Source organism: Antedon mediterranea, chromosome 1, assembly GCF_964355755.1.
Source record: "Antedon mediterranea chromosome 1, ecAntMedi1.1, whole genome shotgun sequence".
Classification (NCBI taxonomy): Eukaryota; Metazoa; Echinodermata; class Crinoidea; order Comatulida; family Antedonidae; genus Antedon; species Antedon mediterranea.
In genome coordinates, this window is record NC_092670.1 from 13141414 (window position 1) to 13159012 (window position 17599).

The 17599-nt window shown below is 40.5% G+C and overlaps 2 protein-coding genes across 2 annotated transcripts in view; one reads left to right on the forward strand and one right to left on the reverse strand.

Annotated features, from left to right (window-relative positions):
* Positions 1-36: 36 nt before the first annotated feature.
* Positions 37-17599, forward strand: part of LOC140041756 (cell adhesion molecule CEACAM6-like) — a 64929-nt gene continuing 47366 nt past the window's right edge. Inside the window, exon 1 of the mRNA XM_072087655.1 lies at positions 37-61. The gene's annotated coding sequence lies outside the window, so the exon portion shown is untranslated. The remainder of the gene's footprint in view (positions 62-17599) is intronic.
* On the reverse strand, positions 276-3519 carry LOC140050448 (uncharacterized). The gene is made up of 3 exons (XM_072095635.1): positions 3401-3519; positions 2463-2994; positions 276-2188 (listed from the first exon to the last, which is right to left on the reverse strand). The coding sequence occupies exons 2-3, from the start codon at positions 2685-2687 to the stop codon at positions 1793-1795; spliced, it is 621 nt and encodes a 206-aa protein (XP_071951736.1). The 5' UTR covers positions 2688-2994; positions 3401-3519; the 3' UTR covers positions 276-1792.

A 17599-nucleotide genomic window follows, 5' to 3' on the forward strand; every position in this document is an offset into this window, starting at 1 on the left:
GTACAACTCCTCCACTCCCGGCTGATGACTCATAGAATTACAATTAAACTTCAACTTACAGGTAAGTCTCGTTTAATTTTCAATTCTATTTCGTCATCAGCCTATGTCGCTACGGAGTAGTACGAGACTTTAGAGCACAGTGAGCCAGTATTCGCAAAACGGTGGAAAAACAGATTAATAAACAAATTAACAGTCATTCAAGTCGTTTACATTCTTTCAATAGAAAACATTTTATTACCACAAAACTATGTAGTACGATACTTTAGTCTGTAAACAATTAACTGAAATCACTGTATTTCCTGTATTATACACTGCTTACAGGAAAAATAACATTCAGGTAATAACACTGTAAAACATACCCTTGGATAGTAACTATAAGAAACATAAACTTTAAACAATGCAAACATGGTATCAATTGTCACACAGCCGCAATTACGGCTCTTTCGGACATGTAATATCTGGTAACCACCGGTAAACAACGATAAATAGCCACAACTGTACACATATAAATGTAAAAAGTAAATTTAATAATAATCTTTGACCACCAATTCTTCCTTCTAAAATCCAAACCCCCCCTAAAAAAACCCACAAAAAAAAAACCCCCAAGCAATTCTCAAACAATGATACAGTATCCCTATTCCCACACAATTTATACACTTCCCCAAATTCCCAATCCTCCCAGACAAAATATCGACAATCTTCTTATTGTCAAATATAAATCCCAGAAACGCCCCTTCCAAATACAATAATATCACAAGATGAATAATACAATAATAAATGTCCACAATATCGTTCCTTCTTGCCTTTTCTCCTACGCTGACACAAAACAAATTCGAAAGATAAAAGTTAAAACGATTCCGCAACTAAACAACTCCTCTGCTCCCGTTCTGCTTGTATTCCCAATTATACTTCTTCTCAACCTGCAACTATCTTCTGACATATAAATAAATGAAATATAAAGTTAAAAATGTTTCTTGATGTCCTTCTGCACTGCAATCCGCTCCCCGATCAATTATTTCTTTCTCCTTTTCCACGTAACATAATATCAGTATCAATAAAGTCAGTCTTCGATACTTTCAACAAAAGCTTTCTTTAAAAGCAATTAATTCTGCTATTTCCAACAGTTATTATTCGATTTATTAACTTCATGTATCTCACTTTATTTCATTTCTGCTCCAGCTCTAGATCACCATAATTATTTCCAACTCACAATTTATTAACTTCATGTATATCACCTTATTTCATTTCTGCTTCAGCTCTATATCACCATAATTATTTCCAACTCACAATTTACTAACTTCATGTAGATCACCTTATTTCCTTTCCGCTTCAGCTCTATATCACCATACTTCTTTCCAACCCACAATTTATTAACTTCATATATACCACTTTACTTCCTTTCTGCTTCAACATAACATAACCCTCCTTCTCTGTCTCCTCTCAATTTTCATCTCCCTCTCAACCTTCCCTCAATTGCACACATACCACCACCTTATCCTTCTCAACCAATCAGCAACTCACACACCAACTCAACTCTTACACCTCTCCTCCAATCAGCAACCTCCACACACTCCTTCTCTGCACACTAACACTCTGCTCCACTGGCTTCAAACAATAGTTTCCTAAAACAAAAGAAAGGTTCAAATAATGAAAACAAAAGGAAAAGTAAGAATAACTTGCACAATAAATACAAAACTTATGTCACTTGTAATAACACTGTAAAACATACCCTTGGATAGTAACTATAAGAAACATAAACTTTAAACAATGCAAACATGGTATCAATAACACTTCATTTCTCGCTTGAGCATGACTCAAGAACTGCAGTACCGTAATTAAAAGTAGGAGGTGCTATATGAATATAATATTTCTGAAAAGTTTCCTCCTTAGCCCAACCAGCTGACTTCATGATGTTGTTTAGGTCAACATTTTTATTTAGAAGATGAGAAGCTGAGGCTGATCTGGTACTATGGGGCTTATATTGGACTGTATCTATACCTGCATTACACATGAATTTCTTTACCCAGTGGGACACTGTATCCTTTGAAATCGGCTTATGTGGGGAAATGTAACTTAACAGTAGCTGTGCCTTATCCTGGCGAAAAACACTTGTACATGAAAGATATTCTGTCAACAAAGACACAATGCATAATTTTTTGTCAGATGGGAACGCATTGAATTCCAATGGCTTTTGATGTTAGCCAACCAATGTATGCTTTATCTTTTCAGTTACATAGAAAACAATTTTATGATCACTCTTTTCCATATTTGCAATCGAGAGATTTAATATCGTCTGGCACCTTTGACCACTTAAAAGACACAATAAGAACGCCAATCTTTGTGATATTTCTTTCAGCGATGATTCTTGGATTGATGGTTGCCCTCTGATGCAATCTAGGGCAACATTGACATTCCAAGTATAACTGTACCTTGGTAAAGATGGGCTTTATGGTCTCTTATTCAAAAATACCCTTCATAAAGCGTTTCACAATAGGTAATTGACCAAAAGATGCATACTCTTGACCTACAGCAAAAAGAGAAGACAACATACTTCTAGCAGTATTAATAGAACTGTACGATAAACCTGAATTAAACATATCTGATAAAAACTCAAGTGGTAATGTCACATGTGGTGAAATAATGTCACAATTTTTTCTCTCACAAAATTCAAACCATCTGTTAGCCATAGTTTGATATTGAACCTTTGTTCCTGCTCACCACGATGCTACAGTAGTATGATCAGGAAGTTTACAACTCCCTGGTATGATATCTATTGTGCCTGAGGTAAATCCCTTTGATAATAAGCTTCTGCTGATACATGACATATGAGCAGTCATAGTTTCTTGGGTAGAGGATGAGTCAAGCCCGGTTGTGCATGAATTTGTGTTTGCTTCCTTGAGTATCCCCAGCAGCATGGGGTACCACGATTGGGATGGCCAATCTGGTACTACTAGAATTCCCTACGCCTTGTCTTGTATTATTTTCTGTATAACCCTGAGAACACAATTAAAAGGGGAAAAGCAATAAAATAATATATTTTGCCATGATATTGTAAACGCATCAATATCTGTTGCATATGGATCTTGCCTATAAGAGATGTATTTATCAAATTGTTTATTTAGTCTTGATGCAAAATCAATTGTGGGTAGAACATTAAGTTTCGTTAGAACCTCACATAAAGTTTTAGAATTTTGCATCCATTCTGTATCTATATTCTGTCTTCGAGATTCAAATCAGCAGTAACATTAAGCACTCCTGGTATGTGGATTGCAGTAATCCAAATATTATTATAATATTATGCCCAAATTGTCCATGTAATATCATTACAAGGATCACTGTGACATGTTTCCATATTATTTATAATGGAAACAGCAGTAGTAATGTTAATTATGAGCTTTACCTGTTCACCTAGAACTTGTTTGGAAAAAGATTTCAGGCCAAAATATGCAGCTAATAGCTCTAAATAATTTATATTTTCTCTCATTTACTGTCCAATGACCACCTGTAGCGGCTTCACCCATTGCTACCACAAACCAGAAAGAGAGGCGTCTGTGTAAATAGTTAAATCAATTGCTAAATGTCAAATTACATTAAAACATTGTGGTAGGTTTATCAGCCACCATTGTAGATCCTCAATAGCCGAGGATGACAAACACATTTTAGAGTCGAAATTTCCTCTGGCTGTCTTTAAAGCATTCATCTTATCCCTCTCCACTGCCCGATAATGGCATTTACCATATTGTACAGCAGGGAAGCTTGACACCATATACCCCAATAATCTGTGCTATCTCTCGAATTGTTGGAGTAGGTGTTGCCAATATCCTGGTAATACAGTCAGTAAATCGATCAATTTTGGACTTGTCAAAGTAATTTTCATATTACCTGAATTAATATTAAAACCTAAGAATGTGATACTTTGTGTAGGTATAAAACTGATTTTTCAGGATGTATGACAAAACCTAAATTATCAAACATCTTTATTGTTTCCATAATAGTATCAATACATCTCTAATAATAGTAGATCATCAATATAGGCACATAAAATATGTCCTCTCTTTCTCAGAAAACTAAGTGGTGGTTTTAATAGTTTGGTAAATGTTCGTGGGCAAAAGGAAAGACCATTTGGATATGCTGTAAATTTATAAAGTTCTCCCTGATAGTGAAATTTTAGATACTTCTGAGAATCCTTGTGTATTCCCACACTATAATATGCATCCTTTAAGTCAATAGAGGCCATCCAACAATTCTTCGTTATCATACTTAATGCGGTATTGATTGTGTCCATTTTAAAGTGTTTATATTCAATATATTTGTTTAGTGATTTTAAATTTAAAATTATGAGTGCCCTATTATCTTTCTTAGGAACTGAAAAAATTGGAGATACATATTCCCCTGGTTCATATGCACATTTAACCAGTACACGTTTAGTTAACAGTGCCTGTATTTCATGTTCTACTAAGTTGATGTGATTCTTTACAATAAAATTTGATGGACGTGTAATGGTTGGTGGTGGAGGACTTAAAAATTGTATGATTTCACCCTTCACTGAATTTAGGATTGTATGGTCAGAAGTTAGTTCTTGCCATTTTTCTATAAATTTTTTCAATTGGCCACCAACAAATGTTCTACTCGATAGTCTAAGTATCGTTTAAGATCATTTAACTCAGAGTGTGCCTTTACCTGTGAATCTATCGCCGGTAATTTGTCGATATGTCTGAGGGTTGTACCCTCTCTGAGGTAAACAAGGCCAACAGACATAAGTCGCGTGCTAAAACGCATAGTGATACCAGACCGACCGACATACAGTGAACTATAGAGTCGCGTCCACGCGACTAAAAAGGTCTTCTCTGTGTAGTGTATGGGGCATATCTGCCTACTTCTCCCTGGTTTTTCATAATCCTCCCTTCCAGTTTTGAATCAGTCATAACCTGTTTTAAGTCATTGCCAAATAGCATTCTTTCAGGTTTGTTTGTTCTTAAACATGCATTTTTGAGGTCTGTGCTTAGTAGCGGTCTTAATGTGTCCCTCCTTTTATACGATAACTCTTTGTTGACAAAACCCAAGAGGGCTACAGAGTCAAACAGGCGGGTAGCTGTTAGCATATAATCAGGAGCCTTTTTTGGATTCTTTCGCCTTAAGCATATCTTCGATACAAATAGCAATGGCACTTTTGGTACATATACTTCTTTTAGATTACCAGGTATCTAGACTCAGTGCAGATTCAAATTTAGCATTTATTATCTTTGCGATTTTTTTCCGATATGTCAGGCCCAACATTGTTGTCAACACATAGGGACGTATCTATTAGTATTAGCTTATTAAGGATGGAGTCTACATTTTCCTCCTCCACCTCTTCAAAATCATCCCCTCCGATTATTTGAGTTATCATTAGAGGTATGTGCTGCATGTGCAGTATTTGATGCTTCCTGTGAAGCTGGAGTGTATGCTTCCTGTGAAGCTAGTGTGTATGCTTCCTGTGAAGCTGGTGTGTTAATTGCTTCATTTGAAGACAATTGAATAGGCTTGGCTCTACTAAGCTCGCCCAACAGTGTATTATTAGTCTACTACCAGTCGAGCAGCAAAGTGCTCATTTAACCGTTAAAACGCTGTTTTTTAACTGCGCAGGTCACTGAGCATCGTCAAGTTATAGTGACTTCCGGTTCGCTTTTCACTTCGCGGCAAGCATTTTGCATGGGAATACCCTTACAAATCTGCTGCAATTTCCACCATCCGGGTTATATTATATCTTTCTATATTTGGAAATTGTTACTCCTAATATGGAAGATTATTCCCGCCACAAAATTTTGGTATAAATAGCCCAGGAAATGACGACAGAGCTTATTGAAGAAAAAAGTGCAGATGGAGGTGTTCGTTGAGGTAGGCTACATGATTTATTTGTTTGGTTTCGTAGGGAATCCGGCACTTTTCTCATCAGCACGGAACCTTTATAAAAACTTAGTGGTTGGTTATTAGGTTATTAATCTATCTTTTCTGAAAGTTTAAGCTTGGTTCAGCTTGTGGGACGGATTCAATATCCGTTCAAAGCTGGGGATATATTCTAAGCAGACTCCATCTTGGATTCGTATGTTTAGTACAGGCCGTGTGGTTGAGTAATTTCAATCCTTCAAAATTACTATGTGCAATCCGTTTTTAAACCAGTTAATATACCAAAATATGTTATTAGTAGCTTTATTATTTTGGATTTGGTGCTAGTTTGGTAAATATTGCAATATAATTGTAGATGATTTGGTTGTAAAAAATGTACCCAACTTGTAGTAGTATTATCTAGGCCTAGGCCTAGCCCATTTGACGGAAACCCAGTGCTATTTGTAGGCGGATAGAGAGGGCCGCAGGCTAGTTTTTAGTGGCATATCGCCGACTTATTATAATCAATGTGAAGCCATATTATTATTATGTTTAAAATGTTGAATCTATATCTACTGGATTATGGATATATATCGTCGGATATTTAAAGAAAAGCCTAGCCTAGGCCTAGACCTTTTGATTTATTTAATTAATTTAGGACTATATTACGGGAAATTCTTTGCCAAAGAAAAGAAAATACGTTGGAGGTTTGTAAATATATGACAATAATGTAGCCTAGGCTAGGAAGGACTGTAGGTAGGATGAGGTAATTTGGATGGTCGTACATATGATATTTATATATACAGTATTGTGTATAGTAGTGATCATGGCGACAAAATTTAGGATGACTAAAGTTGACATTAAAATTATTTAACTATGAATAGCTCATTATTGGTGTTTTTTTTTTCTTTCAGGTTTCTAAGAATAAACTATCCGACTTGTGATTCATCTTGTGCTGCAAAAACAATCCTATTTTGATATTTGTAAATTGATGTACGTAACAGATGTCTTTAAAAATAAAAAAAAAATAAATTTTTTTATTATCGCGATGATTTAACTCAAATATTGACATATATAACTTGATATTTTAGCCTGAGCAAGATAGTTTGATAGGCATATTTTACTTCGATGTAAATAAGATATTACATGTTATACTGTATGTAAAATACTTTTTTGTAAATAAAATTATTTAATGGTGGTTAATTTATTAACTTGTTAATTTGTTTGTTAGTTATGATGTTATACTATTAATTATTTAGTTAGTAACCAAAGTGGAGTGGATTCGTGGCAGTTGCAACTTGACTGTAATATGCATATATATAATAATATTTACTTCTTCTTGGATAAAGTTAAAGCAAAATAAGCAATAATAAAAATTAAATATTCATTTTGCCATAAAGAAAGCAAAAACTAAACATACAGTACTACTGTATATGTACAGTAATACCATGGACCTATAGGTCCATGGTAATACATACTGTAGTATTGAGCACCAGTAGCAGAGACGTCTGGACAATCGAATATAATCGTTATCAGCTGTCTGGGTACCCAAGGCTAGTGCTAGAAAATGGCGAAAATTCGTGTATTCATTCGCCGTCAGCGAAATGAATCCGGCACTTTTCTCATCAGAAGCAAATCAACAAATCCTTTTTATCAGTTTGTTTTGATATATAATCTGGATAATATATATTAAAATGGCCTTGGTTCAAGCATGTTTAACAGGTAAAATCAGATTTTTTCCTACCTAGGCCCCTTAGCACTGCGGTACCCTACGCCGTGTGGGGGAACCGATCTCGGCAGTATTTCTTAAGTAGCCTATCTTTCGTAAAATCCTTAGTTGAATTTTATTAATATAAATTTAATTGTATGAATATGCTATTTAAATGTTATTGAAATTTTTTTTGCTGCATTTTGTAATTCCGCACTACTTGCTTTATCGCGATTCCAAGATGGCGGCAATTCAAATTTTGATTTGGTAATAATTCGCGAGGTCAACCACTTTGCTGCCCGACTGCTACGATGCATTGCAGCTAACACATTTACAAGCGATGAGCCCTTCGCTGTAGTGTTGGCGATAGCGGCGGGGTCTCTTCGGGATCCGTCTCTTCATCGCCTACTACGGCGGGAAGCGCGCCGGCGGGAAAACCCTCGCGTGACCTAGCTAGTACTACTATACTACTAGCCTAGGCTAGTATCAGTAGAAATGTAATCACTGTTCTCCATATAGAGAAAACAAGAAATAACCTGTTCTAAAAAACGGTCTGTAGTGTCTATATACTTATCTGAATTGACCAGTCTAGGTGGAAATTCTACAAAAACTTTGAAACTGTAGTTTGGAAATTTATTCTATCTGATATAAATGAAAATGACTAGCAGCATGTACATGAACGGTACAACTGGCATACGCATGCGCGGTACTCTCTCTCGTACTACTACTCCGTAGCGACATAGGCTGATGACGAAATAGAATGTCGATGTCTTCTCGTTGAAAACTTGACGCAGCAGAGAGAGAGAGAGAGAGATCGCTCTTTGCGCGTTCAATATATTTACAACAGCGATTTGCATAACTTTACGCGTTGAGCGCACACACGCAAATATGTGTGTGAAGTTCCTACATAGCTCCCCCTAGCTCTTTGCCGCTAGGTGAGAGCGATAGAAAAAATAAGTTCATAAAGTTAGTAAAAAGTATTCAGGTACAGTCACGCTCATTTAATTTTTGTGGCCAATGTACGTGTCGTCCAGAGCGAGTTTGGCGGGGTGGCGACGGTGCGATTGCAATGTGCGTCTCTGTCGTATGATGTTGCTGCCTGACTAGGTCCGTAGAATTAGTTTGATCCGTATCTAAGTAAGCCGGTTTCAGTCTATCGAGACTTACTGTGTCCTGTTTTCCTGCGAGTTGTACAACGAAAAATGTGTCGCTCCTGCTAACAACTTTAAACGGGCCATTGTAAGGGCACTGTAGAGGCTTGCGGACTTTATCACAGCGAATGAAAACGTGTGTACACTTAGCTAAATCTGTATGTACGTGTACCTTACGAGAATTGTGTCGCGTCGGTGTTGGACGTATGTTTTGCATAATGCGCTGCAGTCGATGAATATAGTTACTAGGGTCCAAGTCAGCATTAGTGGAAGAAGGCGTAACAAACTGCCCTGGCAAACGTAACGTGGTGCCGAAAACTAATTCTGCTGACGATAGCCCCAAATCTTCCTTGACCACCGTGCGAAGACCAAGAAGTACTAGCGGTAAAGCATCTGACCATAGCTGAGGGTCGTCGAGGGCCTTAAGCGAGTTGGCGATGGAACCTTTCTACTAATCCATTGGCTATTGGGTGGTATGATGTAGTGTGTATGCGTTTCGTACCCAGTAAGTTCACTAGCGCATTAAACAGCGATGATTCAAACTGGCTGCCACGATCGGTAGTAATGGTCGATGGTGCCCCAAACATGGACACCCATTTACAAACGAAAGCTTTAGCGACGGTTGCTGCCGAAATATCGGGAATAGGTATGGCTTCTGCCCATCTCGTAAAACGGTCAATGCATGTCAATAGGTAGCTGTTGCCATCAGACGGTGGAAGCGGACCAACAAGGTCGATGTGGACATGATCGAAACGCGCGTCTGGTGTGGCAAAAGTTCCCAACGGTGTAACAGTGTGGCGATGTACTTTTGCCTTTTGACACGGAACACAACACTTCGCCCAGTTACGTACGTCGCGATTCATGCTAGGCAAAACGTATCGAGTACTCACTAACTTCAATGTAGCCCTAATTCCAGGATGCGATAGTGAATGTAACGAATCGAAAACGGCCCTGCGCAACTCCTTAGGGACGAAAGGTCGAGGAGTGCCCGTACTTATGTCACATACGATAGTTCCATCACTGGTGGCTATTGGTGCGTCATGTAAATCAAAAGTTGACTCCTGCAAATGACGAAGTAACTCCTCATCATTCTTCTGCTGCTCGGCCATGACTGTGAAGTCAATGACATCTGACGACTTCGCAGTAAGGACAGGTGTGTTAAAGGTGTTAAGATTGATGCGAGATAATGCGTCTGCAACTTCGTTTTGCGAACCCTTAACGTGTCAGACATCGGTGGTAAATTGTGAGATGTAATCTAGGTGACGAATCTCTCGAGGTGAGTAGCGGTCCGAGCTTGCTTTCAGTGCAAATGTGAGCGGTTTGTGATCTGTGAGGATGAAAAATTCCCTTGCTTCAAGCAAATGACGAAAATGTCGGATTGCAAGGTAAGCGGCTAACAGTTCTCGTCCGAATGTGCTGTACCTTGTTTCAGCTGGATTCATTCTGCGCGAGAAGAATGCGATAGGATGCCAGACGTCTTTTACCATCTGTTGTAGCACACCACCAACCGCAAAGTTAGATGCATCAACCATTAAACATAATGTGGCGGATGAATCGGGATGTTCCAGATAAGTTGCCTCTGCAAGTGCTACCTTAACAGCCTCAAAGGCCGTAATCGCCGTCGGTGGTAATGTAATTGATTTTCGAGGTTTACCTGCCAGTAAATCAGTCAACGGATGAACTATATCTGAACATTGAGGAATAAAACGCCTGTAGAAGTTGATTAATCCTAAGAATTCACGCAGTTTACGGACTGTGTCGGGTACAGGAAATGTTTCGATAGCTTCTATCTTGGAACGTAGTGGTCGGATACCCATGTCATCGATATGATGTCCCAGAAATGTCAAAGACGAAACTCCCCATTCACATTTGACAGGATTAACTACAATACCAAATTCTTCAAGACGGTCGAACAACAACTTGAGGTGAATTTCATGTTCTTGTTCGTCATTGCTGGCTATGAGAAGATCGTCGATGTATGCGTATACAAAATCCAAACCACGTAAAACTTTATCGATGAACCGCTGGAATGTCTGTGCTGCGTTTCTAAGTCCAAACGGCATTCTTAAAAATTCGAACATCCCAAATGGTGTCGTTATTCCGGTTTTCGGCACATCTTCTGGTGCAACAGGTATCTGGTGATAGGCTCGTACCAGGTCAATCTTAGAGAAAACTTTCTTTCCCTGAAGCGTAGCTGTGAAATCGTGAATATGAGGGATTGGATATCTATCCGGAACTGTAGCATTATTGAGGGCTCTGTAGTCTCCACATGGTCTCCAATCACCTTCTGTTTGCTTCACAACCATGTGAAGCGGCGAAGACCAGCAACTTTTTGACGGTTGAATAATGCCCAGCTGAAGCATATGGTCGAACTCAGCTCGTGCGATCTTGAGTTTCTGTGGAGCCAATCTCCGAGGTCGGGCAGCGATCGATGGACCTTTGGTATAGTTATACGATGAGTGACATCATGCTTTAGTTTGGCCTCTTTGAAACTCGGACGTGTAATTTTAGGAAAATATTTGCCTAGTATTGATTCATAACGTGAATTAATCACAGGTCGAAGCAAAACAGGACTAAGCGAGCAGAGCTTAGATGCAGTACCTTGCACACTTAAATTTGTAGTAGAATCAATTAACTTGCGGTGTTTAACATCGACTAACAAACCAAAATGTTGCAGAAAGTCTGCGCCGACAATTGCTGAGGGAACATCGGCTATAGTAAACACCCATCTGCATGTCCGTCTAAAACCAAAATCAAGTGTTAAAGATCGTTCACCATAGGTGTTGATTTGAGAGTTGTTAACTGCTTGCAAAACAAAATCACTTTTTCGCTGTTGACGGTCTTGTTTTGTTGCAGGAAGGACGCTAATCTCGGCTCCCGTATCTACTAAAAACTTTAGTCCAGTATCTCTATCATAAATGTGAAATAAGCGACTATCAGAAACGGTGCCGGACGAATTCGTCGCAGTTATTCGCCGGCTTTGGAGTTTTCCGAAGTTGGGAAACTGCATGGCGACCTGCACCTACGTGCTGCCTTGCCAAACCGGGTGTGATACCAGCACTGCTCTGAGTCATTTTCATTGGTTTGTGTTCGTTTAGCACTGGAAGAACGGTTCTGATTTCGGCTTCTGCTCCTGCTCTTATCCCGATGTTGATATTTTACCAAGGATGATACCATTGCGGTCAACTTGTTAATTTCAGCTCGTAGCGTTTGAATTTCGTTTCGGTCGGCGTTAGCACTTGTGGGGTTAGAGATTGCGGCTACTCTGGGTTGGCTGGGAGACACCTCTAAAATTCTGTCGGCTAATTCCGCTATCTGAGCGACGGTAACGTTTCCGCCTGTTGCGGCTAAAATCAGTTGCACGTTATTGGGCAATCGCTGAATGAACAACTGTTTCAAGATCGAATCCTCTAATGTGCGGCTGCCTACTAACAACTGAAACATTTTGCGCAATAGTTGTGTTGGTTTTCTGTCACCCAATTCCTCCGTAGTGAGCAGTTGGTGCAACCGTTTCTTCTCCGAATCGGAGGTCCGTTTAATAACTCTTCCTTTAACTTGCTGTATGGACCCTCAGCAGGAGGAGCTAAGAACAGATCACGTACCTCCTGGACGATCGAAGGCTGTAACGACGCCACGATATAGGCAAATTTCGTAGCTTCCGTGGTAATAATATTGCGAGTTGCGAACTGCGCTTCCACTTGGGCAAACCATATCGTTAGCCCAAAATGGTGGTAGCTTGAGGGTAAATGCCGCTAAAGGTAATGCGTGTTGCGTGGCGACTGGTACCCCAGCATTACCTCCCGCTTGATCCACAGCAACTGCTGCTTCGGCTGGAGGAGGATCTTCCATTTTCGCCTCGAAAAAATTAATAATTGTTTTAGGCCTACCTTATAATTAAAAGTAAATTGTGTAACAGAAATGTTTTCAAAAATAGTTGTACGTAGTACTATTATATAGTACGATCAATGCTGTTTGCTGCCTCGTATACAGGATAGGCTTAGATAGGCCGAGTATCGCTAATAATACAAATGTTACATACAAGAAGTACAGCCTACAGATGAATACTCCACTAGTCCATACGAATCACGTCGGGGTCACCACTTTAGGGACAGGCCCGTATCCAGGGGGGGTGCGTTGGGTGCAGACGCACCCCCCCCCCCCAAGTCCAAAAAGGTCCACTATTTCCTCGGTTGGTATTTTTTCTTGTCTTGTTTAACTAAAGACAATATCATTATATATATATACAAAATTTACATTATCAATGGTATACAAACAAAAATATGCTAATATAAAATGAAAAAATACCGGTAATTAAATTAGGGAATCTGAACTGACTACAAACTCGATGTAAAACATGCGCAGTCGATCATGTGACGACAAGAATAGCTTAGCGCTTCATGTACGCGGTACGCGGTAAAGTGTTTGCTGGAGAAATACAGACAACTTAACCGGCGGTAAAGACGTGTCTGGAAATACAGACACTATCGAATACGGCGCAACAAGGGAAGGCCAACTCAGACAGCGTCGTACGACGCTGGCTGAGTTGCAGTGTTGGCGCCAGCGGGGGGGGGGGGGCTACGGGGGCTCTATCCCCCTCGTCGGGGAGCCTAGCCCCCCCCCCCCCTCTCCCCCGTCGGGGAACACGGGTACTTTTTGTCGGGGAATATAATATACAGTAAAAAACCACGACGTTCCATTGACCGTGAGAGTACGGCAGAGGGCTAATATGCATTTTTATGCATTCATTATTGCCAGCGATCTAACTTACTACTAAACATTAGCTAGGTACGCACTTGTCTGGCGGTATCCCTTTGTACGAATCGTTCAACGTTGGGTCGAGACGCGTGATATCAAGTTTCATCCAGGGACCAAAATGTGTAATGTGTTATTTTCCAGGCGAAGTTTACCGACGGTTACGTCGTGTACTGCGTCGACGTACGCTACACTACAGCAAAAACGAATTATGTTAATTGTTCGTTTGTTCACCAATTTTTTAATTTACAAGTAACCTTCTGTACCGTGGGGCACCTAAAATAAATTTTTCATCCATTACTAAACAACAAAAACATGCCATTTTCGCTTAGCCAACATTATAGCTATAGTTATTACATTTTCAATATCCTGTAACTGCATGTCATGAATTTCTCACCACTCGGAAGTCCAGATGGTACGCATGCATACACCTGGGAGGAATAAACTTATTTCCCCGACTGAAAAAGGTCTACGCTTGCGTTTTTTAAGCCTCTAGGCCTGATGTTTCCAAAGTATAAAATGCAATTTTTTGAAGACCTGCAGCTCTAGTTTTAAACATTTTCTTAGCTCAGCCCCAACAATAAAGCTGGTCATATTTCGAAAAACAAGAAGTACATTTTCCGGGACCTAACATCTCTATTTTTCAAACATTTCTTAGCTCAGTCACAACCCATGATAGGGACTTATATATTTTTTTCATGTTTTGAAGTATAATAAGTCCAATTTCCGGGACATCCAACTCTATTTTTCTAAATTTTCTTTGCACTTTTATTTTTTAAATTGAAAAATATGGATTGAAACAGTCATCGCGCATCGTTTTTTTGCACGCAGTATTTTATTTATGCATTATAAAAAATGGCTACCCTAAATCTGATTAAAAAGACCTCAAATGACGCTAGAACGCGTTGCTTCCGGGGGCTTCGCCCCCTGGACCCCCACCGGGGGCCCTTGGCGGCCCCCTGGCCCTCAGCCTAGTGATGATGCTCACTTCGCTCGCATAGCCCCCTCGTCGGGGAATGTAGCCCCTGCGTCGGGAAGATCCTGGCGCCACCCCTGCTGAGTTGGCCTCATCATGAAAGCGTTAAGTTCTGGTGTCCATCGTTCAACTAGCCCAAGCCACAACAGAGAGTCTTAAATCAGTCTTTAGAACGTCAAATAACGCAAATTTTGCCAGGGCCTTCGGCCCCTGGACCCTCACCGGGGGCCCTTGGCGGCCCCCTGGCCCCCAGCCATTGTTGCTCGCTTCGCTCGCACCCCCCCCCCCCGCCCATTATAAATGCTGCATACGGGCCTGAGGGAATAAGTAATTCGGTCTTTACTTACCCTATTTAGAATACGGTAATGGAGTATTGTAGCAGTCAAACGATGTCCAAAGCTGGAAGTATCCTAGGCTCGAAGTAAATAAACTACGGAGTGTAGAAACCACAATATCCACACGAAGCGCGTAGTATAGGTAGGCCTACGTGCGCAGTGTAAGGTTAATAGGCTAGGCTAGTTCAGGACAATAATATATACAACGGTACAATAATTGAAAGACGATAACATACAGTAACACGTAGTAAAATATGTAAAGTTAAAACGCTAAATATCAAAATGTAATAGTACTAATAATTAGGACAACTAATTATTATCGTAAAACTTGTACTAAAACTCGCAATGGTTTGCCCTGTCTTCTCGTTGAAAACTTGACGCAGCAGAGAGAGAGAGATCGCTCGTTGCGCGTTCACTATATTTACAACAGCAATTTGCATAACTTTACGCGTTGAGCGCACACACGCAAATATGTGTGTGAAGTTCCTACACAACTACCCCCTTAGGATAACTACCCCCTTAGGATAACTACCCCCCGGTCAACTACCCCCCACTACCCCCCCTCCCCAATCCAAAAGTAGACAAATATATAGGACCGGTTTCTGTAAAAATGAAATCATCTGTTTTTAACGGGTGTTTCGAAACTAGAGACCCGAGACCAGAGACCTGACACGAGACCCAATACGAAAAGGGAGACCTATATTTGGGTCTCCTTTTTCGTATATTAGGGTCTCCCTTTTCGTATAGTGTGGTCTCTCTTTTCGTATAGTGGGGTCTCCCTTTTCTTATAGTGGGGTCTCCCTTTTCTTATAGTGGGTCTCCCTTTTCTTATAGTGGGTCTCCCTTTTCTTATATTTGGGTCTCCCATTTTGTATATTAGGGTCTCCCTTTTCGTATAATTGGGTCTCCCTTTTCGTATATTTAGGTCTCCCTTTTCGTATATTAGGGTCTCCCTTTTCGTCGTATAGTGGGGTCTCCCTTTTCGTATAGTGGGGTCTCCCTTTTCGTACGTGGGTCTCCCTTTTCGTATTGGGTCTCGGGTCTCTGGTCTCGGGTCTCTAGTTTGAAACACCCGTTTTTAACCGATTATTCTGTTTAACAGCACGCTAGACCCTAGATGTGCTAGATTTAAAGTACCGTATTTATTGAAAAAACGGCCTGGGCTGTTTATTTTTTAGGTGGACTTATTGGAAGAAAGTTGTTTATTCAATGGGACGGGGTATAATCTAATGGAAATAGACGCCGATTATTCCATATGATGTTTCATGGGAGTGACATGGTCACCGTTTATTTGAGGGGAATTTATTTAAAGATCGCCGTTTATTCGGTGAGTGAACATTGAGGTCAAATATAAAAAGTGATATTATTCTTCAAGTGTACAAAAATACATATATGAACAATTTGAGACAAAAATTAATTCTTTTAAGACCAGTGGTTATCGAAGCATTGTCCTGACGCAAAAATTATTATTATTATTAGCAAACCCAGTCTTTTTACAGTAAATACAGGGAGTACTATATAATACGGTCGACTATCCTATGGTCATGTGTGACAATCTTCAGTTTATACCAGGCTATATTTATGTTCAATCTTTTACTTTTGTTTACAATAATGAATAGTAATTCGTCAAAGTAACGAATTAAAATATAGTTATTAATTCCTATTATACACTGTTGCAGAGTCAGGTTGTTGAATGGCCTGGGTGGTAGTTGTCCATCCGGGGGATAGTTGTTCTAAAGGGATAGTTTTCTGGGTGGTAGTTGTCCAGGGGTTAGTTGTCCTACGGAGGTAGTTGTCCTAAAAGATTATTTGCCCTCGGAGTATTGTCCAGGTCCAGGAGGTAGTTGTCCTACGAGGAGTATTGTGTCAGAGGCAGTTGTCCGCGGGGTAATTACCCGGGGGGGGGGGGGGGGGGTGTAATTCTCCGGGGGTAATTGTCAAGGGGTAATTGTTCAGGGGTAATTGTTCCTAGGGGGTAATTGTCCGGGGGTAGTTGTCCAGGGGGGTTAGTTGTCCAGGGGTTAGTTGTCCTACGGAGGTAGTTGTCCTAAAAGATTATTTCCCCTCGGAGTATTGTCCAGGAAGTAGTTGTCCTACGGGGAGTATTGTGTTAGAGGTAGTTGTCCGCGGGGTAATTACCCGGGGGGGGGGGGGGTAATTGTCCGAGGGGTAATTGTCCGGGGGGTAATTGTCCGGGGGGTAATTGTTCCTAGGGGGTAATTGTCCGGGGGGGAGTTGTCCAGGGGTAGTCGTCCTAATGGGGTAGTTGTCCTAAGGGGGTAGTTGTCCGGGGGGTATTTGTCCGGGGGGTAGTTGTCCTAAAGGGGTAGTTGTCCTAAGGGGGTAGTGGTCCAGGTGGTGGTTGTCCGGGGGGTAGTTTTCCGGGGGGTAAATGTCCAGGGGGTGAATATCCGGATACGACCAAAATGTGTATTTTTCAGATTCCAGGCGAAAATCGAAAATTCATTTGCAACTACGCATCGACGTACGTTCATACAGGGATAAAGGTACGAGTTATGTTCTCACGGTTGAGTTTACGAATTGTTTCAATTTACCAAGCAATAACCCTTGGTGTACCGCGTATAATGTTCGCTGTCGATTAAAGGGGTTTGGGTGGGGGTTCGATTGGGAGGAAGCGGTTTGGCCCGAACCATAAAAAGGGTCTGGTCACGTTTCTTTTCGCGCATAAATCTCGATCTAGGGTAGAGGGGTGAATAGGGTGACTAGCCACCTCCCTTAATTCTAAAGGGGAAAAAAAGATGCACCAAACCCACGACCGTCGCTAGGGACGCGGATTCGACGCACTTGACTC

Excerpts from the sequence above, each read along its gene's own strand:
- LOC140050448 (XM_072095635.1), bottom strand. The coding sequence starts at position 2,687 with ATGGCTAACAGATGGTTTGAATTTTGTGAGAGAAAAAATTGTGACATT. Across the intron at positions 2,189-2,462 it reads GCTTTATGAAGGGTATTTTT|CCATTGGAATTCAATGCGTT; the intron begins GAATAAGAGACC and ends TAACATCAAAAG.